The 18,671-nt window shown below is 36.9% G+C and overlaps 1 protein-coding gene across 2 annotated transcripts in view; it reads left to right on the top strand.

The window, feature by feature from the left end:
- ADAMTSL1 (ADAMTS like 1) overlaps positions 1 to 18,671 on the top strand; it is a 924,426-nt gene that overhangs the window by 667,877 nt on the left and 237,878 nt on the right. For both annotated transcript variants that reach the window (XM_045840784.1, XM_045840785.1), the window contains 2 exons: positions 6,690 to 6,801; positions 10,376 to 10,514. In XM_045840784.1, the coding sequence (XP_045696740.1) occupies positions 6,690 to 6,801; positions 10,376 to 10,514 (251 nt within the window). The remainder of the gene's footprint in view (positions 1 to 6,689; positions 6,802 to 10,375; positions 10,515 to 18,671) is intronic.

The raw sequence follows: 18,671 nt of genomic DNA, 5'->3' as shown, positions 1-18,671 counted from the left end.
GAATTAAATGACATAGAGACTAAAAGCACAATTCTAAGGATCAATGAATCCAAGAGCTGGTTCTTTGAAAAGATAAACAAAATCGACAAGCCTTTAAGCAGACTCATCAAGAAAAAAACAGAGGAGACCCAAATAAACACAATCAGAAATGAAAGAGGAGAGATTACAACAGATACCACAGAAATACAAAGGATTGTAAGAAATTACTACAAAGAGCTGTATGCCAAGAAATTTGAAAACCTAGATGAAATGGACAACTTTCTAGAAAAATATAATCTTCCAAAACTCAATGAAAAAGAAGCAGAAAGTCTGAACAGACGAATAACAACAAAAGAAATTGAAGCAGTAATCAAAAAACTCCCAACACACAAAAGCCCGGGACCAGATGGTTTCACAGGAGAATTCTACAAAGCATTTAAGGAAGAGCTAACCCCTATCCTTCACAGACTATTCCAAAAAATCCAAAAAGATGGGAGTCTCCCAAACTCTTTTTATGAGGCCAACATCATCCTAATTCCAAAACCAAATAAAGACACAACAAAGAAAGAAAACTTCAGGCCAATATCACTGATGAACATTGACGCTAATATCCTCAACAAAATACTAGCAAACCGCATCCAACAATACATTAAAAAGATTATACACCATGACCAAGTGGGATTCATTCCAGGGATGCAAGAATGGTTCAATATTAGCAAGTCAGTAAATGTAATACATCACATAAACAAAAGCAAAGACAAAAACCACATGATCATATCAATTGATGCAGAAAAAGCATTTGATAAGGTACAGCACCCATTCATGATAAAAACACTCGGCAAAGTGGGAATAGAGGGAGCATTCATCAACATAATAAAGGCCATATATGAGAGACCTTCAGCCAACATCATTCTCAATGGGCAAAAATTAAAACCTTTTCCATTAAGATCAGGAACAAGACAAGGCTGTCCACTTTCACCACTTCTATTCAATATAGTACTGGAAGTTTTAGCCACAGCAATCAGACAAGAAAAAGAAATAAAAGGCTTTCAAATCGGAAAGGAGGAAACAAAACTGTCGCTGTTTGCAGATGACATGATAGTATACATAGAAAATCCTATAGACTCTACCAAAAAAACTGCTTGACCTAATAAATGAATTTGGCAAAACAGCGGGATACAAAGTCAATATCCAGAAATCAAAGGCATTTCTGTACACCAACAATGAAACAGCAGAAGCAGAGATCAAGGAAAAAAATCCCATTTGAAATAGCAAAAAGAAAAATAAAATATCTAGGAATAAACCTAACCAAAGAGGTAAAAGACCTGTATTCAGAAAACTACACAACACTGAAGAAAGAAATCAAGGAAGACACAGAGAAATGGAAACATATACCGTGTTCATGGATTGGAAGAATTAACATCATCAAAATGTCCATACTACCCAAAGCAATTTACACATTCAATGCAATTCCTATTAAAGTACCAATAGCATATTTCACAGACATAGAACAAACACTTCAAAAAATTTATATGGAATTATAAACGACCCCGAATAGCTGCTGCAATTTTGAGAAAGAAGAGTAAAGTAGGAGGGATCACAATACCCGACACTAAACTATACTACAAGGCTACTGTAATCAAAACAGCCTGGTACTGGCATAAAAACAGGCACATAGACCAATGGAACAGAACAGAGAGCCCAGAAATAAGCCCAAGTCTCTATGGTCAATTAATATTTGACAAAGGAGGCAGCAACATAAAATGGAATAAAAATAGCCTCTTCAACAAATGGTGTTGGGAGAACTGGACAGCCATGTGCAAAAAAAATGAAACTTGAGCACCAACTTACACCATATACAAAAAATAAATTCAAGGTGGATAAAAGACTTAAATATAAAACATGACACCATTAAAGTCCTAGAGGAGAACGTAGGTAGGAAAACCTCAGATATTTCACGAAGAAACTTTTTTACTGACGTGTCCCCTAGAGCAAGGGACATAAAGGAAAGAATAAACAAATGGGACCTCATCAAAATTAAAAGCTTCTGCACAGCTAAAGAAAACAGTAGCAAAATAAAAAGAGAACCAATTGCATGGGAAAACATATTTGCCAATGATACCTCAGACAAGGGTTTAATCTCCAAAATATATAAAGAACTTACAAGACTGCACTCTAAGAAGACAAGGAATCCAATTAAAAAGTGGGCAAAGGACTTGAACAGACACTTCTCCAAGGAGGACATACAGAAAATCCAAAGACACATGAAACAATGTTCAATATTGCTAGCTATCAGAGAGATGCAAATTAAAACCAGTATGAGATACCACTTCACACCAGACAGAATGGCCATCATAAACAAAGCAACAAACAACAAGTGTTGGAGAGGTTGTGGAGAAAAGGGGACCCTAGTGCACTGTTGGTGGGACTGCAGACTGGTACAACCACTATGGAAAGCAGTATGGAACTTCCTCAGAAAACTAAAAATGGATTTGCCTTTTGACCCTGCAATTCCACTGCTGGGACTCTATCCTAAGAATACTAAAACACCAATTCAAAAGAACCTATGCATCCCAAAATTCATAGCAGCACAATTTACAATAGCTAGATGCTGGAAGCAACCAAGATGCCCATCAGTAAATGAATGGATCAAAAAACTATGGTACATTTACACAACGGAATTCTATGCAGCAGAAAGAAAGAAGGAGCTCCTACCCTTTGCAACAGCGTGGATGGAGCTGGAAAACATTATGCTAAGCGAAACAAGCCAGGCAGTGAAAGACAAATACCATATGATCTCACCTTCAACAGGAACCTAAATAACAAAACAAAGAAACAAGCAAAATATAACTAAAGACACTGAAATAGAGGACAGGCAGATGGTGACCGGAGGGGAGAGAAGAGGGAATTTAAGGGGACAGTGGGAAGGTTTCACAGGAACAAACTTAAAGGACACATTGTCATAGACTAAGGGGAGGGTGGTAATGGGAGGGAAGTGGGGAGGGTGGGAGGGGGGGACTGGATTGGGAGTAAAAAGAGAAAACTGTATTTGAACAATGATTAAAAAAATAATAATAAAAATAAATAAAGAAATAAAAATTTTTTTTTTAAAAAAAGACCTTATTGTTGCTGCATAGTTTGAAAGCCCATAAAAGCACTTTAAAATGTTTTTACAGTTCCTTGAGGGTTCACTATCATCACCAAAAACCAGAACAGCCCCAAATTTAACAGGGTAGACTGAGACATTTAATAAATAGATTCACCTGTTTTCTATTTTATTCCCTTCTAAGCAGGCATATTGATTGATTTCCACCATTTTCAAGCACAACCTGGTCATGACATTGCTGGCGGCCTTGAGGCCAGTGTGTCCAAGGTGAACACCATTGTGGTTCCAGCTCGGAGGCTCTCTGGGGCAGCTCAGCCCCCAGCTCCCTTCTGTCCTTAGGTCAGAGCAGCAACTCGGCTTTAGCCAGCAGGGAGTGGGAGGGCCTCTGAGTACCAGCCACTCTGCCCACCCTCCTGGGGGGGACAATTTCTATACCAGGGAGAGAAAGAAACCTAGTTGAAGAACATTCCAAGGTTCACAACTGACCCTTTTCCCAGATAAGAAGAAAAAGGTACAGCATTTATTAGTGCTTCATCTGGGACAGGCTTTGTGTTCTTGATATATGTTGTGTATTTGAAGCTTCTTAGTTCCTTTGATTTTACATGGACTTAAAGGCCATCACCCACATACACACTCGTACTGCCCTGCAGTTCTATTACGACAGTGCAGTCACTCACTATGGAAAGAGACCGCTTTTTGTCTCCTTCACTTTCAGTGTGACAGGTGATTAAACTGAATTAGAAATACTGAATCATTTTAATTACAGGAAGAAAGGCTTGGTTCTTTTTGCTTATTAACTTGCTCAGAACATTCTTTTTGCTTATTAACTTAAGGAGATCAAAATTACATATGCCAGATGTACTTAGCTCCTTTAAACAAAATTCTAATCTGTCAACTTGAAGCTTTCATTCTAGGACCTGATTGATATTTAAGTATTTAAGGTTCGTGAAGCTTCAAAGCTAATGATAACAATGGTCTCAACATCTCAGAATTAATAAAACCTGAATTAATTAATTGTGGCTCATCTGTGTAAACAATAATTAGGCCATCTAAGTTAGACATTAGGTTAGCCTCTTATTTTTAAATGTTTTTTCAACATTAAAATGAAAAATTAACATACTGAGAAGAGAGGTACAAGGATACTGCCAAAGATAAATGCCTGTATCTTCACACCACTAACAAAGACTCTTGGGTACCGTGAGAAGAATGACAGCTTTAGAGCCAGGCACACCTGCATTCAAATACCGGCTGTGTTTTCCCCAGCTGTGGAGCCTTGACCATGATACTTAACCTTTCTGAACCTCATTTCTCTCATTGTAATGCAAATGTGGAAGATAATACAAAGTAGTGTTTAGATTTAATATAAACAAAATGTACCCTGCACCACGTAGGAATGTGTTTAGTGCTGATTACTGGAGTCGGTACAGCTGTTATTAAAGGAAGAAGATGGTGACAGAGAAGGAGAAGCAGGAATGTTACCTGTGGGAACATAGTACCAGTCTGGGGTTGGGACCTGTTCCCTGTTTCTGCAGTGTTCCTGTTATCCTCTACGTCCTAGGAGTTTAATCCAGTTATCGATTTCTTTTCAAATCTGGACATACAGTCTCAGCATTTATTGTCATTATACATCACTTTCCTTGAATTCATTAAGAACAATATTCTTTCTAAGATGCTTGTTCTTTGTTTCTTTTTCCTTCAATATGGTGTTTAGTTGCCCTCTCTCTTGACACCAGATCTCCTTGTCATTCACGAGGTGCTTTTACTAGTAACCAACAGGAAGCTGAAAAAAAGATTTGCTCCGTCTTTTTGCCTCTTTAACCAGCCCAAAAGATCAGCCCAAACACTGTAGGAGTATTCTGAACCAAGGTATCTGCAAGTACTTTGGTGTTATACCCTGCTCATTTTGGCTCCCATGCCCCAACTTTCCTAGGACTTACTTTAATTTTTAGCATGCCAAAAGGACCCCTGCTAAACAATTCATCTTTCAGGATCTAAACAAATTTCCTGGCCTTTTTAATTTTTCATGCAGTTTTTGTTCAGATGAGAGCCTTCTTCTAATAGCTTTCCAGCACGATAACCACACATCCCTGGAGAGCTATAGACATCATAAGCTTAAAAAAAAACTCTCCAAAGAACGTGATTAATAACTACATCCCTAAGCAAGCAATTAGATATCCTGTACCTGACACACTAGACTGAAAAATATTCATCTGTAGGCCACACTTCCCTTTTGTGAAAGACACTGTATTGCTTCAGCTGTTTTTGCTTTAAAGTAGGGAATTGTATCACTGTTTATTCTAATTAGGAAAGACCTGGATGCACCATGGGTTAGAACCCCAGCATAATATGAGATATTCTATAAGTTTTCTCTCTCTTCTTTTTCCCTCCCAGCTTTTCCATATTTTTCTCAGGAATATTTCCATATTCTAATCAAAACTCTGAACACCATCTAGGGGTTAGGATCTACTCCCTGTTTTTTCAGTGTTCCTGTTATCCTGTACATTCCTAGGTGTTCAATCCACTTGTTAAATTCAGCAACAGAAAAATAAGGCTATCTCTTTTCAAAAAGTCTGAAGGCTGAATCTATCCCTTTCCCCTAAATAAAAGAAAGTTGGGACAGTGGTAAGGCCTAAAAACATTAATAAAGGCTTTGAAGGCCACATGATTCAGCTGATGATACTCCTCTCATTCCTGTAATGGAGTTGGAGTAAGGTGGTTCTCTCAGCTTTCCAAGGACCTTCCTTTAGTGCACTAAACAGTCCCTGCTTTGCCCTAACCCAAATGTCTAAATGTTGTATCACATGTCAGTCTGTCCTCATGAGATCAAGGCATTGTTCATCTTGGAACTTTTTTCTTCTTCAGTTTATGTTCTCTCAATGCTGTACTTTTAAGAACCATTAAAGAATTATTGCCTCACATCCTCTCTTTTAAAAAAACAAAGGAGTTATAATTTCCATAAGCACATGTTTTATTTGATATATTTTATTTCATACAGTAAGTTGGTGTTTTTCAAAGTTTGGTTCTTGGACTATCTACATTGGAACTGCCTGGATCTCTGGGCTTGAGCCCAGGAATTTGCATTTCAGCAGGATTTGAGTTGGTAACTTTGCACATTAAACTATAGAAATCATCAAGTTGTCAGGAAACTCCATGTATGTCTCTGAGTGAGAAGAGCTACTTAATTCTTTAACTCTTACATTTTTTAACCAAAGACAGTATCTTTCATTTTTTGCAGCATATAGCATTTAAAAATTTTTTAGAACAAGTCTGTTTCTGGTCCTGCATTTTAAAATCCACATAATTTTACCTGTTCTACCAGAGAGGATGGAAATAAAATGGGGCAAGGGACCAAGTGGCTTAGGATAAGACTGTACTGGAATCACAACAGAACTAGGAAGGTGATGATAGCTACTGTTTATGCAACGAGCATTTGCCGGTGAAATGGTAAGATGGGTTATGTGGCTGTTGCCACTTCTCTCCCAAAGCGTCCTTCATACAGCCAAAGAACATCAGTGCTACCACCCTTTCTTGTTCAAAGTTTCTAGGGGCCCAGAGGGCCTTCTGTGTCTCACTAGTTCCTCTGTTTTGCTGTTGTCTCCTACAGATCCACAACTCGGGACTTGCTAACAGTACAGTCCAGTTCTTCTTCTACCAGCCTATCATTCACCGATGGAGGGAGACGGATTTCTTTCCTTGCTCAGCAACCTGTGGAGGAGGTAACAGAGTTGTTCACTTAGCCTAGGAACTGCTGGCTTCTGTGAGGGAAGCCTTGGCTATTATAAGGGTAGAGTCACTTCAGTGTAGAAGAAATTTAGTGCTGTGGTAGATCAGAGTCTTCTGAATGGGGCTCAAGCTCTTCTACAAGGCAGATATATCAGTCTAGATGCACCGTAAATATTTTCTGGCTCTATGGAGTCCCATTAGAGGCAACAGTCTTTACTCCTTCCCTTGATTGCATGGGAAGACAGGACAAGAAATATTACAACTTGGCAAGAGCATGGTCTGAAATAAAATACTCATCTGGTTGAAGTGAACTTACTTGTTCAAGAGTCAAGTGAAGAGTATGTGGCCTACCATATAACATGATGGATCCAGAAAGGACCAGAGATTAATTTAATTAAAGGAAGTACTTTATTATCGGGGGAAAAATCACTCTGCTATAGACTTAGGCTTAGTTGTTTTTCAGCTCTACCTCATCATCCATGCAGTAAAAGGAGTGCCATTTGCCTTATCTATTCATAAAAACATCTCTCTTTTGAGAAGTCACCAATGAATTTCTGCCTCTGCTCCATCACATCTGTGATATGAACATTTTGTGCTACTGTACAAAGCCCCCCATTTTCTGTTCTTCATAATTATAAAGGTTATATAATAATTTCTTTGAATTATTTCATAATTTATTTAGCCAATTTATTCATAAATTATCATATAGATGATAATTTAGTTCATTTAAAATTCTCTATTATAATGTAATGAATAACTTAATACCTAGGTATTTTTCTCCTTCGAAATTATTTCCTTGAAAATAAATTCTTAAGAGTGAGTTTCAGAATTTTTGTGGCTATTGGCATATGTTACCATAGTTTTTTCCAGAAGTGTGATAAGCAGTCTACGAATATTTTAGTTTTATTTCCAACTGAACCAGTGTTTGTGGATTATCATTTTTTTAAGTTTTGATGATTTATTGGATATAAAATTGTATGTATATTCCTTTAAAAAATGGGCACATCAAATAAATTCTGGCTCCAGCTTCATGGAAGCCTGTTAATTGGCTGACTTTAAGTAACTAATCCACATAGGTCTCACTAGACTATATTTTGACAAGAGAAAAGGACGGTACCTCAAAATGAAGACAAATGATTACTCATTAATTCTTGTAAAAGAGTGAAGAACACATGTAATTCCTCTTTGGCTGTGCAGTCTGTAGCCACATAATGTGAACAGACCCCTGAGCGTGAAGTTCTATATAGCAGTGTTGGATTTTAGCTTAAAAGCAATTAATCAAAAATAGATCAAGTGCTTTTAAGTTAATTATTAAATAACTATTCTCTCCACATCTTAAACATTTCAATAAAATAGTGTTTCCAGTTGCTCCATATGCCCTGAATTGAAAAATCACTTCACTTAAGAGTGAACTGCCAACTGTGTTTATGTATCATAGGAATATGTTATTTTGAGTCACCTATGAATGACTATCATAGGAAGTAGTTTCAAAGAAAGAAATCAGAGAAAATATATTTTTATTCTTTCCTTTTTATGTGAAAACCATGTTTTGAGAGAAGTAGCAATTCAATAATAAGCCCATGATGCCAGTTTTCCATACAGCTGCTGTTGCAATGTATTTCAGTAAACTTGACAATGGATTGATATATAATAAGGCAATTAATGTTAGATTCCTGCACATCCCCCCTGCCTTGGGCCTTAATTTGCTTCACATCTAGGGGAAGAAGTAGAACCATCTGTGGTTCTCCAATGTTTTGAGCTATGAAACCCTTTCTTAAAAAACAAAACAAAACTTCCTTGGAAGCCCAGGTAAAAGGAATACATACTGCTCAGAATGAAGATGTATGGGATATGGAAATCAGCCTTCATGGACCACAGTTTAAAACTACTCAAGAAATGATCTCTAAATTCCCTTTTATGTTTCTGGTTCTAGATTCAAATGGTTGACCATTTTGTTAAGTGCAAAATACCTTGTGAAACTTTAGAAAACACAATTATCTGATCATTTTGGGTCATTTATTTAATATTTGTTCTAAACTTTAATTTCATATGCTCTACATAGCTTCAAAGCAACATTTTATGCTGATAAATTATGATTTTTAAAAATCACAATCTCTAATTTAAATTTATTACTTGTGCTCACATTTTACTATATGATAATTCTGTTCCTGAGTACAAATTATTTTATGGAAAATTATAAAATGGTTAGCTTATCATGAACTTACTGGCTTTTGAGTATAAAGTAACTGAAAATTAAAGCTATATTTACTTATATAAAATATCATTTTGCTCTTTGATTTTCTTGTAAAGCAAAAAATTAAATGCAACCTGTGTTCTTACCCATTAATTTTTTGTGCTTTTCATCTTTATAGTAAAATTGTTAAAAGATCTTTTTTTTAGCTCTTTAATGAACATTTAATTTTTGTGGGTGGTCTGAGAAAACAGCCTCAAGCCAGTAAATCTAGTTTATAAACCTCCCACTGATTTCCTAAAATTCTTTGCAAGACTTTTAAATACTCTAAATCTACCTTTCTACTAAATCTACTGTTGTTGCTAACACATATTTAGCAACAACAGTATTCAACCACCTGTTGAGGGTATATACTGTGGTGTTCCTTAGGGTTAGAATGATACAAAGAGTCTAGTTTTTAGAAAAATTCTCTATGTACATTTATTTTTCACCCCAAGAATCTAAGTCCTCATCAGCACCCCACCAGAAATCCACTAGACAAGAAAGAAGCAGGTAAAAAAGGTAAAACACATTATAAATAAAATTAAGTATTATTCAGCACCACATTTTTTTCCCAAGAGGATTCTCTAAAAAGTGGAAATTTATGCATGGTAACTAAACAAGTATTGGCTAAAAACTTAAAGAGAAATGACAAAAGATTTGGAGTGAAGCAGAAATTACACAGTTGGAGACTTCTTTCTTTTTGTTTGTTTGTTTGTTTGTTTGTTTTAATTGGTAGGAAACTTTGTGATTCATGATGGCTATTGTCAAGGTCTTAATCATCCATTTATTCAGTTTAACCCTGTCCAGGTTGAATTTTGGCAAAAATAATGTCAGGCAGCTGACAGGACCTGATCCTGCACTATATTCTATTGTCCCCATTGACCAAAGGGAGCAGTACTGAGATCTTTATTATTTATTTATTTACTTACTTATTTATGAGTTTTTCTTTCTGGTACCATATGTACAGTATGGTCAATTTTGCATCCTTGCATGAAAGAATCAGTAAATAAATACTGATGGTGTCTTTGGGATGCAGAATCTGTGTTAGACTTTTAGATTTTACAAAACAAACTAATAAGAATAGTTTTTATGACAGTCTCTTAGAAGCTTGTTATGCCCTTATGTAGTTCCAGCTCTATAGTATGACTTGAGAGGGAAAACACAGTATTTGAGGCCTGTAAAAATCAGCGAGCCTTCCATTTATGTCTTTTGTCCTCAAAATGACTGGCACATTAGGGGAGAATTTCCTTAATGTGAGATGGCCAAAAAGACATAAAGAAATATATTATATTGACATGTGCCTTTAAACTCACCTGTGTGGTTTGATACTGCAGGCTACCAGCTGACATCAGCTGAGTGTTACGATCTGCGGAGCAACCGTGTGGTTGCTGATCAATACTGTCACTATTACCCAGAGAACATCAAACCCAAGCCCAAACTTCAGGAGTGCAACTTGGATCCTTGTCCAGCCAGGTCAGTCAAATTTACCAGTTCATCTATTGTAAACATAAACAAATAAATTTCAAATAAGCTTCTTAAATTAATTTTTCATTAAAAGTAAATAAATGTTGCTCTCTAGTATCCATTCCTAACCATGTGTTATTAGTACCCATGCTCCTTGTTCTCATGGCTGTCTGATGCCATCCCACAGTCTATAGATTCTCCATCTGTAAAGCTACAAGTGAAGCACTCTCAGTCGTTTTCTCTCCTGATTTTTCTCATTGTGATTACTTGTTTCTCTTCTTAACAATGCCCAGGCCAATGGACCTTACAAATGTGGTGGCGTCATGTTCTCAGGATTCTTTCCATTTCAACTTGGTCACCTAATTTGTGACATGATCACGCAGACCAACTCAGAGTCACAGCTGACCCATTTTCCATACCATTTAACTAGAATCAAAGCCAGTTTTAGAACAGTTCTACATTTGAACAAACTCAGCCCTTGTTGAAGAGAAGGAAGGACTCATTTCCAACAGTCAAAAATTTTTAAGGCCTTTTTCATTAGGAGCTTTGAAAGGACACTTGATACTTTCACATATTGTTTGCTTTTCGGAAACCATAATTGGCCCTCAATTATCTGCCAGATCAAGCATCAGACTGACAAATGAAGTATCTCAAATGAGTAGTCATAGTAGTACAAGTCAGGAATCTTGTCATGAATGTAACATTTGCCTTTGTAGTTGCAACACTTCCTGGTAAATCTTTTTTTAGCTTACTCATCCCCCAAATATGAGAGAGAATATAAGAAAACACTTCTCCTACAAAACTAATCATGAAAACCAAAAGACAAAAAATTCTTTCCCAAGCTCCTTCAATTTCTGAGAAACATCTCAATGTTATTTTTTTAAAGCATGGTTTACCAAGTGCACATGTATAAAACAAAACTTGGAGTGGTTAATACTACATGAGCAATGTGGATGAAAATCATTCCACCTTTGAACTCTAGCATCACAAATTTAGGGGTTTTTTTCTGCTTTTTAAAGTTTACTTGTACTCTCTCTGCCTCACATTCATGAATTCTAAATTCTACATGTGAGGTGAAACTGTCTATTTTATATACCTAACTCATGAATATAAACTCAGAATGACAGGTTTTTATGCAACAAACAGAAAGAAAGGATATTTTATAATTATATAATTCAGAAACAAATTTAGTTCATATGACACCAGAAAATTATGTATTAAAAGTTGTATATGGTATAAAAATTGAATGAGGTATCAAGTTTGCTTGGATGTCTTTATTTTGGAAATATTAAGGTATGGAGTATTATTAGCCAAGATAATTACACCTAATGTAATTCAACCCTAGTTTAAAATTATTCTATTATACGTCTTTATGCATATCTATACCAGAAAGACTGGTGAATGAAAAGCATAGTTAACCCAACTCAGAGAGGTTGGCTCACCCATAGAGAGACTTTGAAAGTGTTATACACACTTCCATAAAAATGTGTGTGTATTTCTAAAAGAAATGAGAGATTCACTCCCATAACTGTATAAAGCTTTTCACCATTGGAAAAAACAAATTCCAACAAAGAGATGACTATGGAAGACAGTTGTAAAATAAAAACATTATGTTAGCCAGCTTAAGAAAATGTTTATAATCAGAAAAAAATTATGTGATTTTTCTGGCTTTTGATTTTTACCTAAATTCTTTGTTGGAATAATATTTGTGGCCTATTTCTTAGTATCCAAAAGCAAAAGGCCATTCTCCATTGAAAGAAGTTTGCCTGTGAAATGTGTGTTTTTCCTGCATCCTATGTTATTTTAAAACATCTAATATAGTACATGTATAAATGTTGGGACAGGTGGCCATTTAAAAAACAGAAAGAGAAAGAGAAAATAAGTTAGAAGCACATGTCAGGAAGCCACTTTTTTATATCACATGTAATTAAACAAAGCTGTAAAGATTATTACTTAGCAGTAGGCCAAGTTTGAGAGGAATCTGCTTTAGGAAATGCAGATATGCTATGTTAAGGTTAGGATACTTTGGGATTGCTGTGAAACTCATTTGCACGCCCAAGATCAAAGCAGCCCTTCTGAAATCAAAGAGAAAATAAGAAGTAATGGTCTGAGAAAAGAAGATAAATAGACTATACAATGAATAGGTCTGCCCTCTAATCAGACATAGCAGAATCAAGCCTGCAAGGAACTGTTTGCTAACTACAGATTTAACTGTCTAATAGTAAAGTCAGGAGTGACACAATGATATTAAACCAGTGCCTTCATGTCCAAAATTAGAAGCACCCTAAGGGGAAAACATAGACAATCTTAGTACAAATAAAGTCACATATATTTGAATTTCAAAGGAAATTTGTTTTACCTAGCCAATGAGATATTTATTCACTTTACATGTACTAGACTAGGATTTTGGGCCTATTATATATTGAGAACAAATGTCATTCAGATAGCCATGTTTATTCCATGTCAAGATTGGAAGGACCGCAGACAACAAAAAGGTCACTAAATAATTAAGTTGTAACCCTAGGGTTATTATTTTACCCTTCTGGGCCTCATTTTTCTCCCCCACAAAATGGGAGTAAGCAGCTTATTTGTTGCATTAAATTAGTGGTTTTCAAACTGTGCCTCTAGAACCTGTTGTTCCACAGAGTTGCTCTGTTAAATTTTGTTTTCTATATTTTGAGCTACCTAAACAACAACTCACAAAATGTATTCAAACATGTCAAACTAATGTTAACTTATTTGAGCTAAGTTTTAAAAATTGTTGTAACAACTATAAAAATGTTTTGCTGCTGAAGTAAGTACTCTGCTCTCATAGTTAAGTTCTTCAATTACGTCAGTTTAATTGAAAAATTAAGTATCCTAAGATTGCAAGGTGAGCCGTGAAAACTATTACCATTTGCAACTCCTTCTCTGTGATAATGAGAATTTTTCATTACTACTTGTCTAAAACCAAAACAAATGGACATGACAACTATTAACCATAATATCTTTGATATTCAATTTTTCTATTTACCAAATAGCCTCCCTTTTGTCATTAGTTTGCTCTAAAATAGGTAAGTGTTATATATTTGAACTAATGAATGACATCAATTACTCCTTCACTCACCAACAACATCCACCAGCCTCCATGGTTGTGGATTAGTTCGTCTAGAGGTTCTCAGGGCTAAAAAGATCATTGGCATCTATCTAGCCTATTCTTTTCAAAATAATGTGTATGTTTTTATGGCTTTTTTATTATTCTTATTCTTAACTTAGAAATATTGATGTGTTTTTAAAAAGCTATGTTGAAAACAGTAAAACTCACTAATAATCTCCAGTGCTCACAGACAACTCTGTTAAGGCTTTTGCTATATTTTTATACTGTCTATAGTTCATGACACAGATGAAACCACACTGTGTACAATAGACACTTGGAATTCAGTGACTTAATGTTCTTGGTTTCTACCCCCCTAAAGTGAGCTTGCATGTCCATGACAGACAGTGAGTTGACAGTTTGCTAAGGCAGAAATTTGAGTGCCTTACCCTACAAGACCAACAACTGAGCCTACCTGGCAGCCAGTAGTTCCACCCCAAAGAGCTTTGTTCCTCTTTGCTGGTATCATTTAGGCAAGTCATTTTTATGAAGGGATAGAACACTTTGTTTCCTAGCCAAAAAGTTCTCAAAAAAGAAACCGAAACTTCATGCTTATAATGAGAAGAAAGAGAAAGTGAAGTTAAAATTTATTGGCTTTTAGCTAAAATTAAGAATGTTTTCACTGTTGACTTGGAGCTATGACATCATGAATCCCATCATATGATCTGTCTACACAGTGTAGCATGTATTCTGGTGGGAGGCCAACTTGGGCACTCTCAGAAGTCCAGAGGCTTGCCCCACCCCTGTGTGTCTGGGATCTACAGCATGTTTAACTCGTTTTCTGCTTCATTAATTTAATACTATAGTAGGACCCCTTTCCCAAGTAGCTAAGACATTTGAAATCTAATCAAGTATAATATTCTCTTCTTGTGCTTGCCACACTACAGTCATAGCTCTGTCTTACACTGGGGGCATTTTTTTAATGCAGTGCCTGCTGTTTTGTGCAATTGTTTGTGTAATTTTTGCCCCTTGGGTGAAGGGTAAAGTCCATCATGTGGCCAAAAAGTCTCAAAATGTGTGACTTTGGCTCAGTTACAACTAAAGGCATGGTTGTAGGTCAGCTAATAAGCACCTTACATTTTCAGAGTGGCTCCTTTTGGCCTTACATATCTCAGTTGAGGAGGCTAGTAACACTGTTCAGGCTGCCCCAGAGATGATGGTGTAGACATTGTTCATGAAAAGACCAGAGAACCACCTTTTCAGATTTTTTCTGAAGGGGGCCTAAATTGGCAAGGGTTGGACAAGTGAGAAAAGCTCTCACTCATCACACTATCATGGTGTCAGTTATTAGCAAACAAATCTGTTTCTAGCAGAAACTGCCTCCAGGTTCCCCTCACCCTCAGGGGACTAAGAATTACAGTCCTAAGCAAATGCCCACACTTGTATGCCCCTCATGGCAGTGCTTTGGGAGTTCCAATCGATTTATTTCATCCAGCTATATTTAATTTGATAGAAAATTGTATAAATCATCCTGTCCAGGGACCAAATCATGAACAAAATCTCAGAATTGAATCCTAATGGAACTTCCAAGAAATCATCTTCATCATGAGAGGCAGGATGTGTAGTGGGCACAGATCAACAAAAACGTGGTCACATTCACTAGGTGCCTAACTAGTCCAATGGTGATGCAGCCTGGTGGTTAGGAGGGGAGCCTTGGAGTAGAGCAGCCTGGCTTGGGATCCTGGCTCTGCCACTGACTAGTTGAACAGCCTTTGGCAAATTGCTTTTCACACTAAGCCTCAGTTTTTTCATCCTATAAACCGGAGGATAATAACAGTTCTTACCTCATAGAGTTGTCATGTGGAATAAATGGCACAATGCATTTAAAGAGCTCAGCAGAGGGCCTGGCACATGATAAGCACTCAATAAATGTTCATTTCTGCAGCTATTATGACTAGGATCATGATTATGATAATATTAATGTTACCTCAGAGAAACTTCTAAACTCCAGAAATCAGTTTTCTCCTCCATGAAAGGGAAAGATAAAACTCTAGAATTACCTACGGGTCTAAAAAGGTAGTTCTTTAATTCTTGTTTTTATAATAAGACACAGAAACCCCTAGGAAATATCTTTATGAAAGTAAATCCCATTTATCAGATTTTTAAAATACATATATCATAAAAAATTAAGAAAATTAGAATCTTCTGAAATCCCAGTGTGCAGTTGTCTAATATCCCCCTAAACCAGCTGTGAGACATTGTCATGTAATTCACATGGGGTCTATGCCATGTCCTCTCCAAGACAGGGAAACTCGATGTAAGCTCTAGAATATGGCTTTCGATTAGAATACAATACAGTCTTTTCCTAGTCACAGAAGCCTTCCTGTGTTATTATAATAGGTGAATGATCAACCTCAGTTAAATATACTGCTTTGGGCAGCTAATGAGTCAGCAACAAGAAAGACCACTGCAAAACCTCATTTCCCCTTTCCTGCATTATTGGTATTGAGATAAACAAAGAAGAGTCCTGGGGCTTTTTAGAGTGTGCAGTCATATCCTTCCCAAGTGTGGGGACCTGCCACACATTATCAGACAATGAGCTACAGCTCAGTTATTGGGGAAATTCAGTTCTTCTACCAAGCCAGCTCATCACTAATAATAGTAATCACTTGTTATATTACATTTAAAATTGCTAAGTATAACTATTTGTGCAATTCTCTTAATGAACATGTGAGTTAATAGAACAGATATTATCATCATCCTCATTTTAAACTTCAATCTATCAGTTTGACTTTTCTAGCTAAGTAACTTCTTTACTTAACATCTCTAGGCTTGAGTTTTTCCATCTATAAAATGAGTCAGAGAGTAGCTATGAGAATTAAGTGAGATAATGTATGTAAAACTTTAGCAAGGTGGCAAACACTCAACAAAAGTCAGCTATTATTCTTAACCTAGAGCCAAACCTGCAAAATGACTTTTCCAATGTTACTTCTATTTGAAGCTTATAAAGGGCTTTCACATCCATTATTTCAATTCAGTTTTATGATCCCTAGGATGTTAGCAGGACAGAGATCATCATCTATATTTACAGGTGAAAAAACTGAAGCCCAAAGAGGGTAAGTGACCTGCTCCAAGTTATGGTGGGCAAAAGAAAGCTGGCTCATGGACCTGAGTGCTTCCAATTCCAAAGCATCAGAGATGCATTACATGAACGCAGGTAACCTGACCCCTGTTAAGGCGTTTGTGCCACCACATGCCACAAGGTACCTTGTCATTCATGATGCCTTCAGCAACCCGTGAGATCTGGTGTAAACCCAAATTAGAACCCTGGGCCAGCACAGAACTGACAACTATATCACCACAAAGTTGGTGCCACTGGTCTTTGAATTGACCCTACACCCAAGTTAATTAAGCAAGCCCCTTTCATATAACCATAAATCCTGATGTTTACTCAAATCAAGCAATGACCACAAATCCCTTGGGACAGTGCAGGAACAGATAAACAAAGCCCAAGGGTACATTGGTCCCACGTATTTAAAAGCAGTTCAGAAAGTACATTCATTAATATTAAGAATTTTTTAACTACAGAAATATAGATGTAAAGATATTTTAAAATTTTGGGTCAAATGATCAAAAACTCTCCAGTAGTTAGTTGGTTTGTAGCAAAAAAAATAAATATAGGCCTTAAAAATGTTTTCAAATCCTAGACAATAAAGCAGAGTTGTTTTAGTCTGATTTCAAAAGATAAATGAATTTATCATAGTTGCCTAGTAAGTACTATGGTTTAAAAAAAATTGTGACTTACAGAATATTTTCTCATTTACTGGCTCCCCCCATGGCTCTTTAAATAATAGGGAAACTCACTGTGTTTCATCAAGTCCCAAAATGTTAGAGTCGGAGAGCTTTCTAGATGACCACCTTCTTCAGTGGTTTTCAGTCTGTGGTGCACGGAGCTCCCAGTTCTGCCCTCAGCAGCCACTAGGAAGGGGACAGGTATGACAGAGCTCCCTGAGATGGCTTTCCAGGCACCCATTCTTACTTTATCTTAAAGTTCCTGATTTTGTCCAATGCTTGGATTTTGCAGAAGACCAAAGCATAAGTCCTGATGCGTAAGTACCGCATGCAAGGTCACACAGCAGGAGAGTGGCAGGCAGGAGAACTGACCTTCCATCTCCCAAGTCCTCATTAGGTCCTTTTCCTCATTGTCCCATGAGCCTTCGTGCTCTGCCACTCATGAAAAAGCAAATGCCCGTGTCTCTTCCAACTTTTCATTAGTTCTCTCTCCCCTCTTTCTAAACTTAGGAAGAGAATGGTTTCTATTGCCCTGGAGTTGTCAAAAGAAGATGAACTACTCTCTTCTGTACCAGAACTGCTTCCACCACCCACAATTTCATTCATTTTTTAATTGTGTACCTAACCCGTGCCAAGTTCAGTACTTGGTACCATGGCAAAGGCAAAGACTCAACTAGAGTCTGAGCCCCGAGACTGCCCTGGAGAAGTTGGGTTGTACAGTTACCAAAAAGCATGGTATCTGAAAGACACATAAGACAGAAGGGGAAGAGATGATTTTCACAAAGCTGCCATGACTATTTCTGGGAGATAGCCAGTGAAAGAGACGCAGAGTTAAGCCAAATACACTAGAAGCACAGCTGCCATTAATCCGTCCTTTTTCTGCCTCAGATCAGCCAACCACCTCTGCCTGCCAGGGCTGCCTCCCTAAACTGCCAAACTACCCCCCCTCACACACGTGTCAGAGCCAGTGAAAGGCAAGCAGGGGCACTAAAGATGTGCACAGTGAGGTGTAGTTTGGGAGTTTCTTTAACTTTGTTTTTGTTTGTTTGCTTTAAATCTGGATGGTAGTTGTATTGCTTGCTTTGAGTCTGCACAGCAATGGCATGACTTTAACAAATGAATACTTACTAATTGCCTCTTTGCAGAGCCATGCATCAAGAAATATGGTAAAGAACCAATATGGATTCTGTCACTTGGTGTTTAAAGAAAACTTATTCATATTTAGAAGTTAGTATACAGTTAAAAATGATGAGAAGAGTTAGTGCTATGGATGTTTGCAAGGGGAAGAGAGAGTATCTGGG

This window comes from Phyllostomus hastatus, unplaced genomic scaffold, assembly GCF_019186645.2.
Source record: "Phyllostomus hastatus isolate PE091 unplaced genomic scaffold, TTU_PhHast_1.1 phas_contig_34, whole genome shotgun sequence".
NCBI lineage: Eukaryota > Metazoa > Chordata > Mammalia > Chiroptera > Phyllostomidae > Phyllostomus > Phyllostomus hastatus.
The sequence above is the reverse complement of the archived record's forward strand: the minus strand, read 5'-3'. Positions and strand labels throughout refer to the sequence as shown.